Source organism: Haemaphysalis longicornis, unplaced genomic scaffold (assembly GCF_048455015.1).
Source record: "Haemaphysalis longicornis isolate Haplotype H1 unplaced genomic scaffold, Haemaphysalis longicornis Haplotype H1 scaffold_14, whole genome shotgun sequence".
NCBI classification, from domain to species: Eukaryota; Metazoa; Arthropoda; class Arachnida; order Ixodida; family Ixodidae; genus Haemaphysalis; species Haemaphysalis longicornis.
The window spans coordinates 25282846-25306958 of NW_027526245.1; the positions used below are offsets into that span (position 1 = coordinate 25282846).

Sequence of the window (24113 nt, forward strand, 5' to 3'; positions counted from 1 at the left end):
TCTTATTCTGAAGTCGCAGAAGCAGACTTCACCAGTGATGTTCCGTGGGGGGAATTTTGCGTTTTTCACGGAATTTTCGGCTGTAATTCTGGCCGAAAGGGGAGAAGAAAACCTTTAAGAGATACTGCGATTTTTAGGAGTCGTAGAGTAAAAAGGAAAAATAATGTCAGTAAACCGGACCTCGGATTGTTTATTACTTTGTTTGCTCGCGTTTATGTTGAAATATCTGTAGTCGTGTTTCGGCTAGCCACAACCATCCAAGACCGCTTCCAATCCAGTTCATAAAACAGGAGGGAGCATAGAAGAAAGAATATTCCATGAGAACGATTTAGCAATGCCTGAAGCGACAGCGGCTGACGGCGTGAAGCCTCTTCGCAAGTGTGTCTGCGCAATATAGAAAAATGTATTTTTGGTGCGCATTAGTCTGCGCGCTGTCAACATGAGATTGCGCCAGCAGTCCTAGCGCTGAGCTAAATTTACCGCATTTACCCAAAAACGTCTTGTTCTCTTTCATACGGCCAGTTTTAACGCAGAAATTTAGCATGTAAAGAAAGGGTGCTGTTTGCTCCAATACGCGAAATGCGTAGTGGAATGCTGCTGAGTGGCAGATCTAGTGGAATTCAGTTCACGCTGGAAATATAATTCCCTGAACGACGTCTGCATCCGGAAGGCTACGTAAAGTACACCAATGTGGCGCTGTCTGACGCCCAAAACCGAACAGTAATTTACGGAAATATATCAGCTGCCGAAAGAAAACGCGCGGAATTTCGTTGAGAATTTTTGAGAAACCTGGGCGGAGGAAATGGTAAAAATAGGAAATTTGTAAACCTGGACATGAGAATTTTTCTACGAGGGTGCTGATTTTGGCCTGTTGATAGAACGTGACAACGAATTGAAGCACTGCGATAACGCGATTTTCTCCTCAGCAAGGAACATCACCGCATTTCACTGAAGCTACGCGATGGTCGGAGCATGTGAAAGTACAGGGAAAACGTAAATACGATACGCCACCCTAGCTCTTAAAAAATTAAAGCCGTTCCACTTCACCTCAAAGCTGTCGGAAGTGCAGAGCAGTGATTCGCCAAAAGGGCTGTAGCGCCGTTACCCGCTGACTGGTACAACCCAATGCAATTCAAATTTCCCGCCTTCGGAGCACTCGCGCGCCCCTTGCCTGAAACTGCCCTCAGCGGGAGTTGTGTTCTTTTAGGGGCGAAGCTCCTCTTGCTCGGGCCCTGTCCCGTCCCTCGTTGCTGCCGTGTACATAACGCTGATGATGATTGTGGCAGGATGCCCCTAGGGATTGGCCAACCAAACATTGGCGGAAGAGGTCAAAACGTCCAACGCGTTCGTTGCTACCTAACAAGGAGGAGATGAAGAAGAAGAGGTTGTCGTTCGTGGTCTGCAAGCTCAAGACACGTACCGGGGGTACGCGACACACCACGCTCGGCAGAACGCGACGGCCAATGTGGCTAAAATGTCACACACCGAATTTACCAACTTACCCATGGAGATTCTCATCGTCCCAAACAAGCCCTACATGATCACCAGAAACATCGACGTCGACGAAGGGCTTGTCAACGGAGTGGTGGGAAGTCTCAAGCTTTGCGAACGGGGAGTGGTGGTCTTGACGCGGCGGCGCCCGGCTTCGGTCCCACGACTCTCTGGCCGCGACTGGAGGTACGTGACGTTCTTCCCACTGCTCTACAAACCGAGACGCGAGCATGGCTACGAACTCGCCTTATGTCCTTCACTCATTCAGATGGTGCGCGCCGTCAAGAAGACCTATAAGAACGTGTCGAGTCTTTATATGGTGTGTGGGCGAATGTTTCACGGTTTTACCGATAAGCATTTTAGCTTCGCCCCTCTCATCATCATTCACTTCGTGGAGATGGCGGGATTTTTAAATGCGAATGCATTTCTTAGCCGCGGGTTGTCTTGCGTCGTTGAGCGGCGTGCGCCTAGCAACCGGAGCAGGTGCGGAGTACCGGAGGGCAAGGGGAGAGGAGGAGCGCGCTCGGCGTGTGAGGGCGCTCGCCTCGCGGAGCTCGGGCGGAGTAGCGGAGAGTGAGTGGAGAGGAGGAGCGCGTTCGGCGTGTGAGGGCGCTCGCATCGCGGAGCTCGGGGCGGAGAGCGAGCTCGCACGCGGGCTGGCGCGGGTCTTTCTCTCCTCTCCGCGTACCCCTCTCCGTTCGCTGCGCATATAAATGCAGGGAGCGCGCGCCTCTCTCCGTGACTGCTTGCCGACTGGCGCCTTGATAGCGATGGAAGTCGGTGAAGTCGAATCCCTCGCGGCAACGATACCGCAAAGAATTCGGTGCACCCAATGCATTCGCCTTTCCGCACGATCCCCTTCGGGGAGGTGGGGGGGGGGGGGGGGTTGTGCTCGCTTTTCCTCCCGCACGTGGCGGCGTTGCACGGCCACTTTTTTTCGCTCACTATCGTAGAAACCAACCGAACGGGCTCTCCTAACTAGATGGCCGCGCTCGCTGCCAGTTAATTACGTATATTTTGCCTGAAATATACCTACAGTTTTCTTTGCGCTAAACAACAGGGAGATGTATGACAGGCGGCAGCGGTTCACGAGTTTCGAATGCTTATGACTATATAAACCTGTCAGAGTGGCCGGCTTTAGTAAGGACTTGTGTTGGAAAGAGATTAAACTGTGTAATGACAGGAAAACTGATTACATTGCGTTATAGGATCGGGGAAATAGCACTGAGAACGTCCGTCGCGATACGCGGTGGTGGGGCGACTCTCTGCGCACGAAGTTCAGTTCACCCTCGCAAGTGAGAGTCCGAAATCCGAACCCACCGTCTCGGGGCCACGTGATGGTACGTATAAACACTGGCGGCGTCTCGGGGAGGCGTTGGCGGCGTAAGCTGTGGCGGTGTCGTATACGCTGCAGGGCCGTCTTCTCCGCTTTCCGTTCGTACTGCTTTTTTCTTTCGTTCGTCAGCCCCCAGCGAATTCTTCGTATCCCCTGACAAACCGCTTGGATTTCGACGCCTCGAGGTTATGCCATGACAACGGAACGCAGTGTGGGTCTACTTGGCTCCAGTGAGCGAGCTACGACGACAAGGCGAGTACCTAAAGTGCTCTGCACTCTCAAAGAGTCACCCATCGTTCAGGGTGAAAAATCGATGCCGGGAAGAAGGCACTAGCGGTTTCTTTCTCCACGACAGAAGTTAGCACGAGTCTGCAGAAACGCACGTGAAAACGCTGGCGAAAGTCCGAAATGGATGCTTATGATTGCGGCTTCGCAAAGCTTGCTTTCATATCGTGCATAAATAAGCCACAAAAATGTTCATTAACAACAATTCAACTTGTTACACAAATGAAAGTGTGTAGTCTAACAATAAGCATATGTTTTTAAAACTATAATATTCCGGGTTAACCTAATTTAAATAGATTTTTTACCCCTTGCGCCAACTGCAAAAGGTTTAGAAATTGGCGTTCGCGTCACAACAAAGCCATCATTCGGCCGGGATTTGCGTGAGTGTCCACTCTTAATTTTTTTTTTCTATATGCTTGAGATTCATTTTGTACCCGCTGTCCCAGTTCAGTGAACCCGTCGGCGATGCACTGCGGCGCCGGATATTGTTGCTACGTGTCGACACTATCGAGGCGATAACATAAGCCAAGGCTTTCTGCTACTGCTTCACTAATTGTCACGAGTACGTTTTGCTCACTGACGAAGAAAGTTTCATCCGTCTGTTTATTGTTTGCGGAAACCACTAACTTCTACTTTAAATTGTGCAGTCGTTGTGTGGCCAAAAAAAAGCTCGTTAACGGGGGGCTCAGCAGGCTTGATGCGTCTTTCTCGGAAGAGAAAAAACATTTTGTTTGGAAATCGCGTCATAGTTTGCCCTGTATCAAGCTCGCTGTCCATCGGACGGCCTTCAAGGGACCCTGCAAAACTTGCGATAAGTGCTTTCACTCTTTCCTTCGCGTTTGGAACCACTGCGAAAGCTATAGTTATCGCAAGGACTTAGCGGCACCGCGTGATTTGCTGGTCGCACCAGAGACGCCTTCAATATCTGCTTTGTTTTTGTGACTTTTTTAGCTGGTATCGAAAAGAATTCATTGCTGCAACTGAAGGAAAACCATCCTGCAGCCGCTACATGGCCTTAGTGACGTAATTCAAGCCGTCGAAGAACGTCAAGACCGGGAAAGAAAGAAATATTTTGAGCGAGTTTACAAATTATCTGATGGGCATAGAGCAATAATTTTCGGCTGAGGTACTTTCTGACCCCCTAATGCATGTATGGGAGTATTGGGTGCAAGCGTTTAAGTCCTCCACATTTCCACGTGCTTTTCCTTTCGGTGGTCAGCGGCCGTTGCGGTGAACTTTGTAACCGCGTTTGCTACACGGCATTTTCCCTCTGTCCTTGCGCTTACGGCTGCCATTTCAGCGTATTTAATGTTGAAATGTATCTGCCCAAATTGCTGTTCGACTTGCTCGTGAATGCGGCAGGTTTTCACAACTCTTCGCTAGTCGATTCATGACGGTGGGTTCATGACGATGGGTTCCTGGATGTCTGCGTGCGTGCGGCAGTGGCTCCATCTTTTTGTGTGTGCGTGTGCGGGGGGGGGGGGGGGGGGTGGCGCTGCTTACGGTATGGGTATTTCGCAATGTATTTCGCAATGTATTTCGCAATATGGGTATTTCGCAATGTAGTGCATAAAATAACCCTCCATGACTCCGAGCGAACGAAGCAGAAAAATGGCCATGACCTACCGGCTTGCCCCGTTGCAAATGTCGTCGGCGCCGGCCATTTTAACAGTCTCCCCATTCATCGCACACCCGCCATTATGAATGCAGTGAGGGCTTGTTCAATTTAGTTGAGCTTCCTGGCTAATTCGAGCTGGTTTCGCGCCCTCGGCTGGAACGTTTTCTTTCTGAACTAGAACTTGTTTAGAGGGCAGGCGGTACTTGTTAACATTGAAAACAGGGCGGCGACTGAGTTTACGAAAAGGAACACTAGAAAATCATATGATGCATGCACGCGGAAGAGCATGTGTAAAAAATTACACATTCGTCCCATAGGGGACCCTGAGTAGTACGCGAAGCAGCCATGGGGTCGACAGAAGTTCCCATTAGTTCTTCAGCTTCGCGTGCCTCCGTCGTATCAGAAGCTGATTGACGTAGTTTGAATGAGTGAAGGACATCAGGCGCGTTCTTAGCACCTGCTCCCGTCTCGATTTGTAGCGCAGTGGGAAGAGCGCCACGTACCTCCCGTTGCGGCCGGAGAGTGGTGGGATCGAAACCGGGCGCCGCCTATTTCTTTTAAGTGCGAATGCACTTCTTAAGCGAGCCTGAATCGTCCGCCGCCGTCGTCCGCATAGCAACAGCTGCGGGTGCGCGCGCTCCTCGTCTTCCTCCTCGTCTTCCCTAGCAACGGGGGGAGATGGGCGCGCGCTACTCTCCTCCTCCTCTCTCCGCTCAGTGACTGCGGGTGTTGGGCGCCTCCTCTCCACTCCAAGATCACGATATCCACCGTAATCGCACGATATCCACCGTAATCGCGATATCCACCGTAATTCGCACTTACACACTCTCCCCCTCGGGGAAGTGCGAGGGAATTTTTTTATAGTGGAAGAGACGTGCATGCGCAGTTGAGTACGGACGGCTGACAACGATAACAACGAGGGAGGGAGGGAGGGAGGGACACAACCCCAGCATGGGATTCTTCGCACCTGAAAGGGGGGATCCGTCGAGACCCGTTCTGATGAGTGCTTTATTGGAACATGATGATGATAGCGATTATGATCACGTCATCTTTTTCAACAATGAGTTTGTGTGCGCGCATAATGTGTTCTTCTAGCGCTCGTTTACGTAGACTTTGTCAGGGCAGTGTTTTCAAACTAAAGTATTGTTTATGCTGTGCGTTGAAAATGTGGAGCGTCATGTTTTGATTTATTGGCTGATTTTAGCTCGTGCTTCCTCTACACCATTTTTATGACGTTGTTTTGTTGACGTTGTCCTTCCAAATGAATTACCATTAGCGTGTATTTTCAGCTAAAAGAACGATGGCACTCTTGGACGGCGCGCTTTGAATATGCGTGAGCGTTTCTTTGCGCTGAATAATGTGTATATAAATCAGCAGTTTCAGCAGTTTTTATTTATTTATTTATTTATTTATTTATTTATTTATTTATTCAAGATACCTTCATGGCCCCAGTTTGAGTAGTTTGAAGACAGATTTCGGCGCACGTTAAAGATCCCCAGGTGGTCAAAATTAATCCGGAGCCCTCCACTACGGCGCGCCTCATCGCCTGTGCTGCGTCGGCGCGTTAGACCCTACAATCAATCAATCAGTAGTTTGAAGAGGTCTTCCGTGTATATATTTCTTGTTCAAGCATTTTTTTAAGGGTTTTTGGCCAGGTGGTTGAAACGAGTGGCAGAGAGACGAAAGGTTTGCTTTTAGGTAGCCAAAGAAAGACTGCCGCGTTTAAAACATCCGCATTGAGTCAGAAGACAACCAAAACTTGGGCAACAACTTGAGCAAACTGACATCATAACCCCTTGTTACGAAGCGCACTGAACTTAGCCGCAATCCTAAAATGACGCTCTTCACATAGACTAGATAAATTATAATTGAAACATGACGTGGTGTACGTAATAGGTGTGGGTTCCTGGTAAATATGCTCTTACACAGACGGACGCAAGGTTGGGGAGATATGCTGTTTTGAATCGAGCGTTGGGCAAGTTGGAATGGCCTGACACTTGCCTTTTCAGGAGGGCCGGGCTAGCGGCTGCTTCACGAGCGACAGCGGAGGACTGACTTCCGCGGATGACGAGAAGACAGCAGCTGGTGCTTCTGCAGGGAGGAACGTGATGCCGCAGCCGGACGGCCCGCTCAGCTGGATGGTGGCCGTGGTGTGCTTCCTGGTGAACTTGATTTCGTCGGGCTTCTCCCGCTGCTCCGGACTATTCTTCAACGCCACCCTTTCCACCTTCGGCGTCTCCCGCGGAGACGCATCTATGCCGCTCTCCATTTACACGGCTTTCCTCGACCTGTCTGGCAAGTTCTAAATACGTGTCTCACGTGCAGCGAAGCTCCCCGAATGCATTCTTAGAAGGGGCTTTGGGAAATCCTTAGCCTCCTTTGCCTGCTCACTAACGACTTCAGAAAACCAAATTCCGCGCTTATTTGCACTTTATGATTTATTCTTGTCAGAAAAATCATCGTTCATGACTACGTGCCTGAATATAAAGCCTCACGCAGGTTAAATGGCTCCAAACTGCCCCCACTGATGGAATGTTTTGTACGTGTGCACATTGCTTAGCATCTTTGGGGAGATAATAAACGACAGGAAAGGAAAATTATCAGTGCCTGAAGTGTATCATCACCATAATTTATAAAAAAGGTGATAATAAGGACTTGAAAAAGTACAGGCCGACCAGCTTACTGTCAGTCGTCTACAAGGTACTTACCAAGGTAATCACTAACAGCTTCTCTGCCACATTTGATGTCCGTCAATCTAATGAACAAGCAGGGTTTCATAAAGGCTATTCAATCATGGGTTATATTCCCATGATCAATTAGGTGATAGCGAAAGCGTATATATAGCCTTCATTGATTATAAGAAAGCATTTGACTCTGTCGAATCCTCAACAGTCATTCAGGCATTGCGGAATCAGGGTGTAGACGAGCATTACGTAAGAACACTACAGGATATCTACAATGGGTCCACAGCTAAGATCCTACTGCAATGGGAGAGCACTAAAATGCCTATAAGGAAGGGCGTCATACCAGGATGCACAATCTCTCCAATGTTATTCACAGGGTGTTTATAAGAGGTATTCAGAACATTGGATAGGGATCAGGTTGGCATAAGGGTTATGGAGAATACCTGAGTAACCTCAGATTTGCTGATCATGTTGCCTTGCTCAGTAACTCGGGTACGAATAGCAAAGCATGATTACCGCACTGAACAAGCTTCGTGGGCTCCCAAATTATTATTCAGGAAAGTAAAGTAATCCTTAAGTACCTCGGGAGGGCACACCGGTTTGAGATAGGTGACGAATTGTGGAAGCGGTAAGCGAATATATCTACTTAGGCCAAGTAGTGACCCCGGATCCCAACAATTACATGCAGAAGGATAAGAATGGGGTGAAGTGATGTCTGGGCTAATGAATGGCATTCTACCATTTTCACTGAAAAAGAAAGTGTGTGACAGCTCCATCTTATCAATACTCACCTACGGGCAGAAACTTGAAGGCTTACTAAGGCGGTTCCACTTAAATTGAGAAAGACTCAGCGGGCAATGTAGCGGAAGATGATAGGTGTTACATTAAGGGACAAGGACAGAGCGGATTGGGTCAGGGAAAAAGCGCGTGTTAAGTATATATCAGTAGAAGTTAACAAGAAATGAGTCAGGGCAGGGAATGTAATGCGAAGGCAAGATAAGCGTTGGTTACTAAGGGTAACAGAGTGGATGCCTAGAGAAGGCAAGCGGGGCAGGGGGCGGCAGAAAGTTAGATGGGCAGATGAGATAAAGAATTTTGTGGGGATAAATTGGTGGTAGTTAGCGCAGGATCGGGGTAATTGGAGAATATTGCGAGAGGCCTTTGCCCTGCAGTGGGCGTAGATAGGCTGGTGATGATGATGATGCATATACATTGTAGTGAGGTTTATTTAGAAGGCAAAGGAACAGGGAAGATCAAGTAACGGAGGCCGAAGAAGTAGGGGAAGCCAAAACTTTCCACGATGGTTCTGGGCGTACTGAGCGCGTGCTCGATGGAGACTGTCCGGGTTCAGCTTGGGTTTCGGCCTGAGCTTGAATACCTTGACCTGGAGCTCTCTTCTTCATTACAACCACTCCAGGGGACAAGGAGCCATCCTGGCGACTTTATGGGGGGGGGAGAGATGATGGGCTCGTGGTTGGGCTTCAAAGGGTTGGCTTGTACGGTCTCGAAACCACGGTGACGAAGATCGTGAGGCGGTGTGAGCGGCTCGACCACGTAATTGATGGTGAGTGCTCTGTGATGCGATGCGGGCGGTGATATTTAGCGAGGAAATTAGAAGACAGGCCAGGCGTGTAAGCGGTATTTATAACGAAACATGAGATCCAGGGGGAAAACAGAGCGGAGATGACCCACCTAGGTCGTGTTGGCGCTTTTGGCGACTTTTTTCACTGGACATGAAGGAAAGAGATAACTGGCCGCATTCTTCAGCGCGTCGCGCGATCTCGGAGACGGGCTTGCTTTCCGAGGCATCGTGGCTGTATGGGAGGATGGTGTACATATGGTGCATGAGGGCTCGCGTCCATGAAGAAGGAAAAGGGGATAAAACCCGGTGGTGATTTGCATTGCTTTATTGTACACGAAAGTACCGAACGGAAGTGCCACGTGCTAGGTATAGTGGTCGGGAGCTATCTACATGGCAAGCATGTCACCAAGCGGGCGATTGAATTGCTCCGTCAAACCGTCTGTGGGTTGTAGACAGTACACGTCTGGTGAACAATCTTGCATTCAGTAAGAAGAGCTTCCAGAACTTGGGACAGAACGACTTGTTCTCTGTCGCTGAGAAACTCCTTAGCGGAACCATGACGTAGGATGAAGTGATGAATTAGGGACAGGGCCACGTCACGTGCCGTAGCGCTGGGAAGCGTTGATGTTTCCACGTAGCGCGTAAGACTGTCCACAGCAACGGTAAAGCAAGTGTTCCCCGAAGGCGTAAATGGTAAGTGTGCGTTGCGTAAAGGTCTATTGAACAACCCGAAGAAACGGGCGTGAAGGGCACGGTAGAGGTTGAAAATCTCCAGGATTTCGACGGGGTAGCTTGGGTCGTTGCCAGGCCTCACAACCACGAATGTGCTTGCGCACAAAGCTGTACATTCCCCTCCAGTAATAGCACTGACGAAGCCTAGTATAAGTTTTCAAGACGCCAGCATGGGCGGATTTGGGGTCGGCGTGGAAAGCTGCACATATTTCGTCTTGTAGATGGCGTGGTATCACGAGAAGCCATTTATCTCCGTCGGAAATGTAGTTACTACGGTATAGAAGCCCTTCCCGCGCAGTGAAATGAGCCGCTCGCCGTCGTAGTGCTCGAGCTTTGGAGATGGCCGTCGTGGCGGTAAGGCATGTCACAATAGACGCGACCCTCGGGTCTTGTTGCTGGTGAAGGCTCAGGTCGGTGAGCGTGAGCACAGAGACGATGGACTCCGGTGAATCAGGGCACGCCGCTGAAGCCGGCAGAGGCGAGCGAGAGAGGTCACCGGCGTCAGAGTGTTTGCGCCTTGATCTGTAAACGACGCGAATGTCGTATTCTTGAATCCGGAGGGCCCAACGTACAAGCCGTCGCGTGGGGTCTTTGAGGTACAACCGACATAGGGCGGGGTGCTCGGTCACAACGTTGGAAGTGCGGCTGTATAAAAAAGACCGGAATTTGCTCAAGGCCCAAACAATGGCCAAGCACTCTTTCTCCGTTACCTAATAATTGGACTCGACTTTGTTGGCGGTTCGGCTGGCATATGCAACGACGTATTCCGGATAACCATACTTTCCCTGCGCGAGAGCAGGCCCGAGTCCGACACCACTGGCGTCCGTGTGCACTTCAGTAGGGGGCGCTACGGTCGTAGTGGCGCAAAATAGGTAATGATGCCAACAAGCGCCGTAAAGTCGAAAAGGCCTCATCGCAGTCTTGCGACCACGAAGTTATTCCATTGTCACTGCCGAGTAGTCTTGCTAAGGGTGCTATTATGTAAGCGATATTTCGGCCAAGCCGGCGGAAATAAGAGCAGAGGCCAGTGAAGCTGCGGAGGGGCGGAGGGCCTTGAGTGACGCCGGCTTCAGAAACTCCGCGACTGCCTGCAGCTTGTTCGCGTCAGGTAGGACGCCCTGCTTGAACACCACATGACCTGAGATGGGCGATTTGCGGGCGCTGAAGCGACACTTTTTTTAGTTTAGCTGCAGTCCAGTGGCCGTTAGGCAGGTCAACATTTGTTTCAGCCGAATTACGTACCTCTCGAAGTCTTTAAAAAACAGAACAACTTCGTCCAAATAAGACAGGTGTCCCACTTGAGACCCCTTAAAATATTGTCCATCATCCGTTCAAATGTTGCGGGTGCGTTGCAAAGGGCAAACGGCATTACATTAAACTGATATAAGCCGTCTGGAATAAGAAAGGCTGTTTGTCGTCGGTCAGATTCGGCCATCGGCGCGTGCCAATAGCCGGATCGAAAATCTAATGAAAAGAAAACTTCGCACCCTGCAGTAGAGGGCATCGTCAATGCGGGGCAATGGGTAGACGTCTTTGCGGGACACCTTGTTAAGCCTCCGGTAGTCAACGCAAAATCGTATGGAGCTGCCTTTTTTTAGTGAAGAGCACTACCAGCGATGACCTCGGGCTTTGCCATGGTCGGACGACACCTCGCCAAAGATTGTCGTCCACTTGCTCACTAATGAAGCGGATATCAGACGATGATACCTGATGTGGGCGCTGGCGCAAAGGTGGCTGTGCACCAGTGTCGATGTGATGAGCAACAGTTGACATACGGCCCGAGGCAGTTTGGTGCGAGTCAAAAGAAGAATGTAGGACGCTTAGCAGTGGGAAAAATTGTGTGCGTTGCGTTAAGTTCAACCTACTGTCCAATGAAGATGCGAATATGTCGGCCGGTAGCGGATGGGCTGGGAGGACAGAGTGGTGACAGCGTTGATGCCCGGGGCAGATGTACACTCGTCATCGTCGAAGTGGAGAATAAAGTCTCAATGAAGGTTCAATATTGCCGAGGGATTCGCCGCGCAGCAAACTGAAAGGGCAGGGGGTCAGATTTGAAGACCACATCGATGTGCAGCCAGACTGGATGCTCCAAAACAGCAAAAGGAAGCCGTAGGTTTTTCCGGCTAAGGAATACTTCGGAAGGAGTAAACAGAACCGTGTTATCAGAGAGAGAGAGAGTGAGATTAGCAAAACACAATTACAAGAACAGAGATGTAAGGCGAGATGTGAGTGTCTTGGAGATGATGATTTTGACGGGGGAAGAGGACGAACCAGAAACATTGCACAAAGTCTCATACCATTGGGCAGAGAAGTCGACCTCGGCACGGGAAAAACGATGATCGCATGACGTCGAGACAGAAAATCCAGGCCCAGGATAATGTCATGGGAACACGAGGCCAGGACGACGAGCTCAATGGGGTGAATGATATATTGAATAACTACCCGCGCTCTACACGTCGCAAAAGGTTCAACTTTTTCAGCGGTTGCGGGACGAAGCGAAAGGCCTGTGAGAATTGTAACTTTTTTTAATGAGCGACAAAATTTTCCACTTATCACAGAATTAGCGGCTCCTGTATCTACGAGTGCGACTGTGCGTATACCGTCAACTGATATGTCCATGCCATTTCTTGGGGGCAGTCGATGTCTTGTGCATTTCAACGGGTGCGTATTTCGTGCCTCGGGAACTGCGCACGTTAGTTTCCCTCTTGGACATCTTCGGGGCGGCGACGCAGGAGCGACAGCGAGTGGCGGTGCGGTGACTATGGACGGCACGGGTGGACGAAAACCGATCAGGAGTTGGACCAGGATGTGCGTCCCGATGAAGCGGAGGCGGCTCATAGATCGACATGGGATGGTGTGGCTACGCAGCGGCACGAAGGGCGTCGGGACGAGGTGGCGGCATACGGCGGCAATAACGTGCGGTATGGCCCGGTGGGCGGCAGGCGAAGCAGATGATTGGCCGGTTGTCAGGTGTTCGCCGAGGAGTGGCGACTGGCGGCATCGTTTGAGAAGTGGGGGGGGGGGGGGCGATAATGTTCTGCCCAACGTTTATAGATACTTTTTTATTTTCGGAACTGCGCCTTCCAAAGAGGGCGCGACTATTACGATAGGCGCTGAGAGGGCGCTCCGGTCGCGAGTTGCGCTGTGTCTGCGGCTCCGGCGGCGGCTCCGGCGGCAGCGTTGACGGCGTGCGCGGCCGGTCCGCTGGGCTCAAAGTTGCGGCCGCGGTGTAGTTGCGTGTCTGCTCTACGAGTTTCTTCTTTTAGATGCAGAGCATCTGATTCACTCGCCTTGTCCCTCCAGCGTCGTCGTCGTCGTCGGCGTTGTCCGCCCCTCCCCCATTCTCCTCGCCGCGCCAGCTGCGCTCTCCGCCGCTCACCCCCTCTCCTCTCCGATAGCGAACACTCTCTCGCGAGGGGCATTGGATTGGATAGGATAGGATTGGCTTGGATTGGATTAAAGTGGATTGTGTTGGATTGTGTTGTGTCATAGCCGCGGCACGTTGCGTCCTAGCCGCGGCAGACGCGCTGAGGCCGGCGCATGTGCAGTACTCTCTCTTCCGCGGTTTCCTCTCCTTCGGGCGCGCTGCGCATATAACCGGTGTGGCGTTCTCCGGCGAAGCAACATCCACGCTTGGCTCGAACACCTAGAGTCCACGCCACTTTACAAGTACGCCAACGTCGTCATCGACTGGGACCGGCTTACGCAGTCCCCTCAACGTTATGCGCGCTATAAAACGCGGTCCCTTCGCCGCTCCGGTCCATCGTTCCAGCGCCGTTCCTCCGCTGTCGAACGCTGCAACGTGGACCCCTATGCGTCGCATCTACACAGGGGTTCCCGCGAGGGGAGGTGGGAGTTTTTCGCTTGCGTTTGTCTTCACCCTTGCGCGAGAAATGTGCATTTTCAGTGAATTCTGTTTGGGATGCTTTTGAACACGGCGGCCGCGGGTGAAAGCATTTCGTGACTCCGTCAACATGCCGTGTTCCCTTCCATGTGCTCGGCTTGGTGCAATGCCGACTTGCTTAATTCGCAGTCGGCTGTACGAGATTTTCCAGCCCACTTTAGCAGTGATGCTTGTGATGAGGCTGGGCACATGCATCATTAAGGGGGCACGTGCCCTTTACAAAATGTACAACTGTGAGGAGGAGGACGGAATGTACAGTCAAATCCGGTAATAGCGAACTGTAATATGCGCCGCGATTAGTTCGATATATCCAATAATTCGATACAGTCGAACACAGATATATCGAACTCCAAGGGGATGGCGAAAGAGTTCGATATATCGATAATTCGAAATATAAAATATGCCTGTCTGAAGATTATCTGACAACCGTGAAGATCACTTAGAGCTCTCAGGAATTGTGACAAACGGTTTCTTATAGATTTGTCCCCCCCCCCCCCCTGCGCAGAAAGTTCGAGCTAATGCACGACTACCAACGCACTTCATTTAAAATGAACGAAGTCTGTCATGTTCGCTTGCTTCTTCTTCTCCGTCATTAGCTTTACCACACTGTTTTCACGCTTACGAATGCCGTCCAAATGAGAAAACCCAGCGGTGTACACTGCACCGCAACACTGACGCATGCATGCTCCATTGCAATCGGCGGTTGGGAACGTTTCAGAGCCGCTATTATGTCTGCTTTTTCGGCATCGGTGATGTCCGCCACAGCCTGCACACCGCCTTCAGCCCTTATGAACTTGTGTGACCTTGCGTCATATAAAATGGCGCATGGGAATGCTGACAGATCTCAAAATTCACTCTCGAGGCACACAGCGCCCTCGTCTTCGCTATCAGAACACCTCAAGTCTGGAGCAACGCAACAAAGTCGCTTAGCACACGACTCGTTCCGTATCGGCCCGTCCTTCATCGTGCTGCCGTCGCCTTTACGTCAGGTTTGATGCGATGTATCGCGCTGAAAAATGCTGCTAGAAATGTCGAATACCTCTGCAGCCGGTACACATCGATATCCACTTGTGTCTCTGAATCCAAATTCTTCCCTTTATTCGTGACTATGACTCCGGAACCCGCGCCGCGGACATAGTAAAACACGCACCACGCCGCATCGGTCGCCCTGCGCGAGCCACCACTGGCAACCGCTCAAGCACGCAGAACAAAATGCCAGAAACCGAGCGTTTCCGGTCGGTTTCCCCTCCTCCTCTATTGCCTTTCGCACCCAATGACTCCCCGCATTCTCGCCAACGCGTGGCTACCCCCCATTCTCCCCATGCTAGCTGACGCTGAGGGGTTGAGGGCCCTCGAAGCATCGCGACACTGCCCATGGGCGTCGCCTTCTGCCATTTTGCGTTCCCAATGTCTGGATGACTAATTGTCGATTCTACGCTTCCGCCTTTTGCGGCAGGTTTTTTCCGCTCCTTTGGAGGGAGATTCCCAGTCATCATCATCAGCAGCAGCGGCCTATCTACGCCCACTGCAGGGAAAAGGCCTCTCCCGGTCCTGTGCCAACTGTGACCAATGTATCCCCGCAAACTTCTTGATCTCATCTCCCCATCTAACTTTCTGCCGCCCCCTGCAACGCTTGCCTTCTCTAGGGATCCACTCTGTTACCCTTAATGACCAGCGGTTATCTTGCCTTCGCATTACACGCCCTGCCCACGTCCATTTCTTTTTCTTAATATCTACTAATATGTCTTTAACACCAGTTTGCTCCCTGACCCACTCCGCTCTCCTCTTGTCCCTTAATGTTACACCTATCATTTTCCGCTCCATTGCACGCTGAGTCGTTCTCAATTTAAGTTGAACCCTCTTAATGAGCCTCCAGGTTTCTGCCCCGTAGGTAAGTACCGGTAGGATGCAGCTGTCATACACTTTCTTCTTCAGCGACAATGGTAGGCTGCTATTCATTATCTGAGAATGTCTGCCATATGCACCCCACCCCATTCTTATCCTTCTAATTAGCTCTGCCTCATGGTTGGGACCTGGGGTTGCAACTTGACCTAAGCAGATATATTCCCTTACCACTTCCACTGCCTCGCCACCTATCTCAAACTGCTGTGCTGGGGTATTTATGTCAATGTAATTTTTTCCTGTGCTTGGGGCTGGTAGCCAGCGCCACTCTGACTTCTTTATCTTTATCTGTTTCAATTACCTACCACATCCTCCCCTTTGTTTCCGAGGTTTTCTTGACTGCCAACCCTTATTTCTGTCTTATTTCAACGAGCCCCTCATTTCCTATTCTGATTCGCTATATGCATAGCCAGGGTCTCTGTTCTGGCAGTCTTGGTGCCATAGGGATCTTAAGAGGGTTCAACGCTGGTTGACCACTATCGACAAGTCGTAGACACTCGACTCACAGCGCGGGGATTAAAAAAATTCACAGCATATCCACGGGGTGAATGATGATGACTGGGCGAAGCTCCTGAGGGGAAATCATCGGTAAAACCGTGACTCTTCAGTGAAAGTTCGCCCACTACATCTGTGTCCGAACGTAACGTCTAGAAAGTCTCGCTTAAACCGCGCGTCGGCACCTTGGGGCTGAGCTCGCCTGATGCGTTTTGCAGACGCCTCACGAGCTCTCACTGCATCGGGGTCTGCCTGCCGATACGCGCGCTTTCTCGCCGCTTCCCGTTCTCCGACGTTTTGGAGATCCTCTTCGCGCCGCAGCCGTGCCGCTTCGCGTACGGCAGGGTCCTCGCGCCGTTTCCGTGACGCTTGGGCCTCTCGTTCTCGAACGCTGGGATCTTGGCGGCGGCGTCGCGCAGCCAGACGACACGCTTCGGCCTCCCGCTCTCGTACGGCAGGATCTTGGCGGCGGCGTCGCGCAGCTTCACGGAGCGCAGCTGCCTCGCGGGCTCGCACATCTGCAGCCTTATCCATCGGGCGACTCCGAGCGCGCGCCAACAGCGAACGGATTTTATTACAACGCTCCCCGCCATCTAGTAAACAATCCAAGAACTAAACTAGAGGTAGCCATGCCATCTAGTAAACAATCCAAGCGCATCTTTTCATCATATACAAGTACCGCCATCTAGTAAACAATCCAAGAACTAAACTAGAGGTAGCCACGCCATCTAGTAAACAATCCAAGAACTAAACTAGAGGTGGCTACATACATACGTCGAGGATGGACAGACCCACGCCTTAAGGAGCTTCGCCCCTAAAACAAGGTCCCCTTCACCCCGAGAAGTCAGAGTGGCGCTGGCTACCACCCCCAAGCACAGGAAAACATTACATTGACATAAATACCCCGCGGGGGTAGGGGGGTGAATCGCCCAGCCGGTAACGTAGTGGTTATCACACACACCAGACCGGTATTCTGGAGGTCGTGGGTTCGGATCCCACCTGGCGGGCATTTTTTCTCCGCTTTCTTTCTTTCTTTCCAAATTCTTTATCTGTTTCAATGACCTACCACAACCTCCCCTTTGCTTTCCGAGGTTTTCTTGACTGCCAACCTTTATTTCTGTGTTATTTATACGAGCCCCTCATTTCCTATTCTGATTCGCTACATGCATAGCGAGGGCCTCTGTTCTGGCAGTCTTGGTGCCATAGGGAGCTTAAGAGGGTTCAACGCTGGTTGACCACTCTCGACATGTCGTAGACACTCGAGTCACGGCGCGGGGATTAAAAAGAAGGTCCCCTTCACCCAGAGAAGTCAGAGTGGCGCTGGCTACCACCCGCAAGCACAGGAATAAATTACATTAACATAAATACCCCAGAAAGAGCGGGGGAGGGGGGAATCACCCCGCCGGAAGCGTAGTGGTTATCGCACCAGACCGGTATTCTGGAGGTCGTGGGTTCGGATCCCACCTGGCAGGCATTTTTTCTCCGCTTTCTTTCTTTCTTTCTTTCTTTCTTTCTTTCGAAATTCTTTATCTGTTTCAATGACCTACGACAACCTCCCCTTTGCTTTCCGAGGTTTTCTTGACTGCCAACACTTATTTCTGTGGTATATATATATGTATATATATATATATATATATATATATATATATATATATATATATATATATATATATATATATATACATATATATATATATATATATATATATATACATATACATATATACATACATATATATGTATATATATATATATATATATACATATCATCATCATCATCATCATCACCAGCTTATCTACGCCCACTGCAGGGCAAAGGCCTCTCCCATTATTCTCCAATTGCCTCGGTCCTGTGCCAACTGTGACCAATTTATCCCCGCAAACTTCTTTATCTCATCTGCCCATCTAACTTTCTGCCGCCCCCTACAACGCTTGCCTTCTCTAGGGATCCACTCTGTTACCCTTAATGACCAGCGGTTATCTTGCCTTCGCATTACATGTCCTGCCCACGTCCATTTCTTCTTCTTAATTTCTACTAATATGTCTTTAACACCAGTTTGCTCCCTGACCCACTCCGCTCTCTTCCTGTCCCTTAATGTTACACCTATCATTTTCCGCTCCATTGCCCGCTGAGTTGTTCTCAATTTAAGTTGAACCCTCTTAGTGAGCCTCCAAGTTTCTGCCCCGTAGGTGAGTACCGGTAAGATGCAGCTGTCATACACTTTCTTCTTCAGCGACAATGGTAGGCTGCTATTCATTATCTGAGAATGTCTGCCATATGCACCCCACCCCATTCTGATCCTTCTAATTATCTCTGCCTCATGGTTTGGATCTGGGGTCACAACTTGGCCTAAGTAGATATATTCGCTTTCCACTTCCACTGCCTCGCCACCTATGTCAAACCGCTGTGCTGTCCCGAGGTTATTGATCATTACTTTCGTTTTCTGCATATTAATTTTCAGTCCCACGGTTCTACTCTGTTCGCCCAGTGCGGAAAGCATGCTTTGCAATTCGTCCCCCGAGTTACTTAGCAAGGCAACGTCATCAGCAAATCTGAGGTTACTGAGGTATTCTCCATTAACCCTTACACCCACCTGTTCCCAATCCAACGTTCTGAATACTTCCTGTAAACATGCTGTGAATAGCATTGGAGAGATTGTGTCTCCTTGTCTGACACCCTTTCTTATAGGTATTTTACTGCTCTCCCTATGGAGGATGATCGTAGCTGTAGACCCATTGTAGATATCCTATAGTATTGTTACATAATGCTCATCTTCCCCCTGGTTCCGTAATGCCTGAATGACTGCTAGGGTTTCGACCGAGTCAACTGCTTTCTCATAATCTATGAAGGCTATATATAGGGGTTCAGTATACTCAGCGCACTTCTCTATCACCTGATTGATCGTGTGAATATGGTCCATTGTTGAATAACCTTTACGGAACCCTGCTTGTTCTTTAGGTTGACTGAAATCTAAGGTTGCAGAAATTCGGTTAGCGATTACCTTGGTAAATACCTTGTAGACGACTGACAGTAAGCTGATCGGCCTGTAATTTTTCAAGTCCTTCATGTCGCCTTTCTTATGAATTAGGATGATATTCGCGTTCTTCCAAGATTCCGGTACCATTGCGGTCATTAGGCATTGCGTATACAGGTTTGCCAGTTTTTCAAGGACAATTTCTCCGCCATCCTTCAAGAGGTCTGCTGTTATCTGATCCTCACCAGGTGCTTTGCCCCTTTTCATTTCTTTCAAAGCCTTCCTTACTTCTTCGATCGTTACTGGTGGGATGTCTTTCTCCTGTGAACTACTGTCTCGTTCGGCATTATCGTGTATGTCCTGGCTACTGTACAGATCCCTATAGAACTCCTCGGCCACTGTGACTATTTTATCCCTATTTGTGATGACATTGCCTTGCTTATCCTTAAGTGCATACATCAGATTTTTCCCCACGCCAAGACGTCTCTTCACTGCTTAAGTATATATATATATATATATATATATATATATATATATATATATATATATATATATATATATATATATATATATATATATATATATATATATATATATATATATATATATATATATATATATATATACATATATATATATATAATACATACATACATACATATATACATATATATATATATATACGTGCAGGGTGATCAAAGTTAGGTCGACAGGTTTCTTTTAAATGGGCAATTAGATTTACGCGAAGGCGACCTCTACAGTGAGGTTATTCGCCCGGGGGGACACATAAATAGAAGGTAATTATTGATTTCGGAGGCTTAATTAACTAAAATTGTTTAAATAACTTTTTAGTGGCTGCAGTCAGTCTTGGGCAGTAACTAGTTACTAGTAACGCGTTACCGGTAACTAGTTACTTTTTGCAGTAACTCGTAACTGTAACTAGTTACTTTTAAGTTAGAGGAACTTGTAACTGTAACACTGTTACTTTTTTGTGGAGTAACTGTAACAATAAATATTGTTACAGTTACTTTGCTTCTATAAAAAAAAATTATCCAACAGCAACACTCATTAACGACCGTTGTACAGTTTGCGCGTTTCACTTTTTCGGCTTTTACTCCCGAGAACCTTCGTCTACTTCATCTATGCCAGCTCACTCCCTTTGCATGGGTGCAAAAATCTGGACTAGAAATGTTTAGGCATGCACGTGTGCGTGGTGTTCCACGTGGTCTACTAAGGGCTCGAAGTTTCTAAGCTGCAGTATTTTCCTCAGCAGCGCGACATCGCTCTCACCCACACCCTGCGACACGCGCCCGTTGACGCTCCAGAACCTATAGTCCGATGCGCGGCTGCACCATTTTCGCCACATCTGGAGTGCAGTGAACAGGAAAACAAAGGCGAACCGGAATACAAATGCGAACAGGAAAACAAACACCCACAAACGCCGCACAGCGCACAGAAACCTCTGCACTTTCGCGGAAGCCTGGAAAACTCCGGTGAGGGCGTCTCGTTCTCATTAGCGACGTGCAGCCCCGCTTGCAGGGTCAAGTCTAGTCTGTTTAAGTACAGCTTCTTCCCGCGAACAATTTAAAAATGGAACCTAGTACCAGGTGAAATTAGGTCATTGCCTTTGGAAAAATTTTTGCACAATTTAAATTGATTGTGTTATGTCAGTTTTGCATAAATTTAATGTCTTGCTGTACTTATTATCTATTATGTTTAAACTTTATGAATAAGTAAATTTAAATGTGTTGTGTTTTTATGTGTTATTCTGTGCAGGAAATTGTTTTGCATTCTATGTACCAACCCACTCCTGCGATAGCCCAATTGGGCTGCAGTATGTATAAATAAATAAATAAATAAATAAATAAATAAATAAATAAATAAATAAATAAATAAATAAATAAATAAATAAATAAATAAATAAATAAATAAATAAATAAATAAATAAATAAATAAATAAATAAATAAATAAATAAATAAATAAATAAATAAATAAATAAATAAAACGACGCGGGGTGTCTTTCGGCAGCCTCGCGCTCGTCCAGCCCTAAGCGCACTCTAGAGTGTTCGATTCACAAGTCGCACTTGCTTGCGACCATTGTGCGAGACCCCTGGCCGTATTTGGGACCACGCGTTTGGGACCCCTGGTCTGGAGGCTTCTTAGAGCTGTCAACAGAGCTCAAACGAGGTCGAGGAAGTAATAAATTTTATGCCCCTCCACACATACGACGACCCCAACAATGGTGGCCCCCGGCTGCCCTCACACCAGCCAGCATCTTGGCCGGCAGACGTCTGACCACACTGCCACTGCACGAAGAAATGTTCTTGGAAAGCCTCGCGACTTCGTTTGGAGGGCTGTGGCCGAAACGAAAACAGTAGCTACAACTTCTGAAGGTTGGGTGCAAGGAGTACTTCGGCGCATACCTCGGCAAAGTTTGAGCGGCTCATTTAAACTAACTCACAAATTTTGTTTTTGAATCACCACTCACTCAAACTCAGAGTCAATGCTTAGCAGTACATCTGCGCTCACTCAAACTCAAACTCACAGTGAGCGCAAAACTCAGAACTCACTTGGACCCAAAACTCAAAATGTACTCAGAACTCAAAATGTACTCAAACTCAAAATGTAATCAAACTCAAAATGTACTCAAACTCAAAATGTACTCAAAACTCAATATTGGCCTCAGAACTCACTCGGTCTCAGGAGTACTCAAACTCAGTCGGGCTCAAACTCACTCAAGCTCAAACTCACCATGCCACACTAGCCTTGCGCTCACTCAAACTCAAACTCACGTGTGAGTTTGAGTCCAAATGAGTCTGAGTGAGTGAACTCATGAGTGATTCCGCCAACCACTGCTTGGGCGAACTTCGTTCGGCCTACGCCTCAAAGCAAACGAATGGAGGGGTTCCTGGGATCGGCGACGTGATTGCTGTGCAAGGCTGGGATTGTGAAAGCAGTGTTTTCCGGTCGAGACGGCAAAATTCGCCTTTGTGAGGACAGTGGGGAGGAGGCGGAGGGGGAAACATTAAAGCGTTCATTTCAGTTTCTATTCCCTTTGGAAATATCTTGTCTCATTCCGGGGATGGGGTTGGCGGGGAGTTGGGGCGAGAGAACGACTCCGAGGGCCCACGGACAAACGTCGCTTCGGCAACGGCTCAAATTAGTCCCCGTCTCCGACCACAAGTACGAAATAAAAAGTTAACGAAGCACTTTCAAAAACACCTCCACAACCGGAGTACTCCCACGTCCATTTCCCCATTCTTCCAAGGACCTTCCGTCGATCCACCACCTCCGCCCCTTTTTCCCATTCTCTCTCACTACGCGGGGCAGTCACGCGACGGCATTGTAGGAGAAAATAAATTAAGTTGACATTGAAAGATTGTTTCGGCTGTGTCGTCCTCCAGCTCTGTATAGTATAAGTTCGGCCTCTCTGATTCAAACTTTGAAAAACAACAAATTCTATGCTACAATCATGTTTCCAAATAAATTTCTTGCAGCGAGAGTGTAGCAACAAAAAAATAAAGTTCCTTATGATGGATAGCAAAACTTCCATAATAAAAAAAATGAGGCGTACACAACGATTGTTTGTTTGGTCATGAGAGTGCATCACTTTAGGTTCCCCTCGTGTAGGCTTTACTAGGTGTAATTTTTACTACCTGCATGCCTTCGTACGTTTTAATGAAATAAGCCAAATCTTTTTTAGCTATTACTTAGGTTTATACAGTAACGGAAAAGTAACGACGTTACATTTTTGCAGTAACTGTAACTGTAACTAGTTAATGTTGGAAAAATGGTAACTGTAACTGTAACAGAGTTACTTTTTTGGATTAGGTAACTGTAACTGTAACACTGTTACTTTTTTTCGGTAACGTGCCCATGACTGGCTGCAGTAACCAGGAATGTTTATATTGAAAAGTTAGACGCAGTCATGTTTCTGACGAGGTTCGATTGGCAAACTCTTCTAGCGTATCCGTAGTCCGAAGTATCAAACGATGAAGTTTAATTGCCGTTCGCATGATTACGCATGCATGACAGTCTGCACCGGAGCAAGCTCCTCCCTTCTGTGACGTGCGTTCTGTGTGCGGTGTTTAGTTGGAAAAAGGGGTGGAGGCACAGGAAAAAGTGATAACTGGCCCCCATTCATTCTTGGTTGGCGTTATCGCAGTCTCAGTACTCGGAACCGCTATGGAAACACAGAACAAAAGGGAGGAGCTATCGCCGGTCTTGACTTCTAGCATGCGTAATCATTCGAACGGCAATTAAACTTCGCCGTTCGAACTCTCGGTCTACGGATGCGCTAGAAGTGTTCTGCCAAATGAAACTACGTAGAAAGGAGATTGCGTCTAACTTTCCAATACAAACATGTCTGGTTACTGCATCCACTAAAAAGTTAATTAAACAACGTCAGCTAATTAGGCCACCTACATAAATAATTACCTCCTAATTATGTGTCCCCCTGGGCACATAACCTCACCGTAGAGGTGGTCTTCGCGTAAATCGACGAACCGCCTAGTTTTTTAAAAACACCTGTCGACTTAACTTTGATCACCCTCGCTCTCTCTCTCTCTCTCTCTCTCTATATATATATATATATATATATATATATATATATATATATATATATTGTAGTGCAAAAGATTTTCCCACTTAGAGTATGCTATCAGGCACTGCGAAGGACGCACTACGCCCCGTGTGGGTATGCTCTCATACGGTGGCCACGGGCAATAATGGGTACGTACTGAATGGGGACTGTGAAGACGACGAGGAGGTAGCACAGGCCTCGGAGAGAACGCGCCACGATCTCTGATAGCTCGCTGCAACGTGATCATCGCTCCGGCTAGTCTCAGTGCCTACCTGAACACCGTCACCTGGAACGCTACCATTCCCTGCCAATAAACACCTCTTTAATTGGTGGAGTGTGCGGGTTCCCGTCCTCACCGCAGCCTGGAGTTACGAAGCAGAAGTCTCCATCGTGTCCTCTCCACTGACGACCCTCGGGAAATGACATCTCCCTCGCAACCCCCGATCGTCTGTTCTGGTGCAATCTGCGAGCGCGACCCACCCATGTTTTATGGCGATGACGACCAGGACGTCGAGGATTGGCTGTC

The 24113-nt window shown here is 48.6% G+C and overlaps 1 protein-coding gene across 1 annotated transcript in view; it reads left to right on the forward strand.

Annotated features, from left to right (window-relative positions):
- LOC144165208 (monocarboxylate transporter 9-like) overlaps positions 1 to 24113 on the forward strand; it is a 178564-nt gene that overhangs the window by 87422 nt on the left and 67029 nt on the right. The window contains exon 2 of the mRNA XM_077695327.1: positions 6740 to 7025. Coding sequence (XP_077551453.1) covers positions 6740 to 7025 — 286 coding nt within the window. The remainder of the gene's footprint in view (positions 1 to 6739; positions 7026 to 24113) is intronic.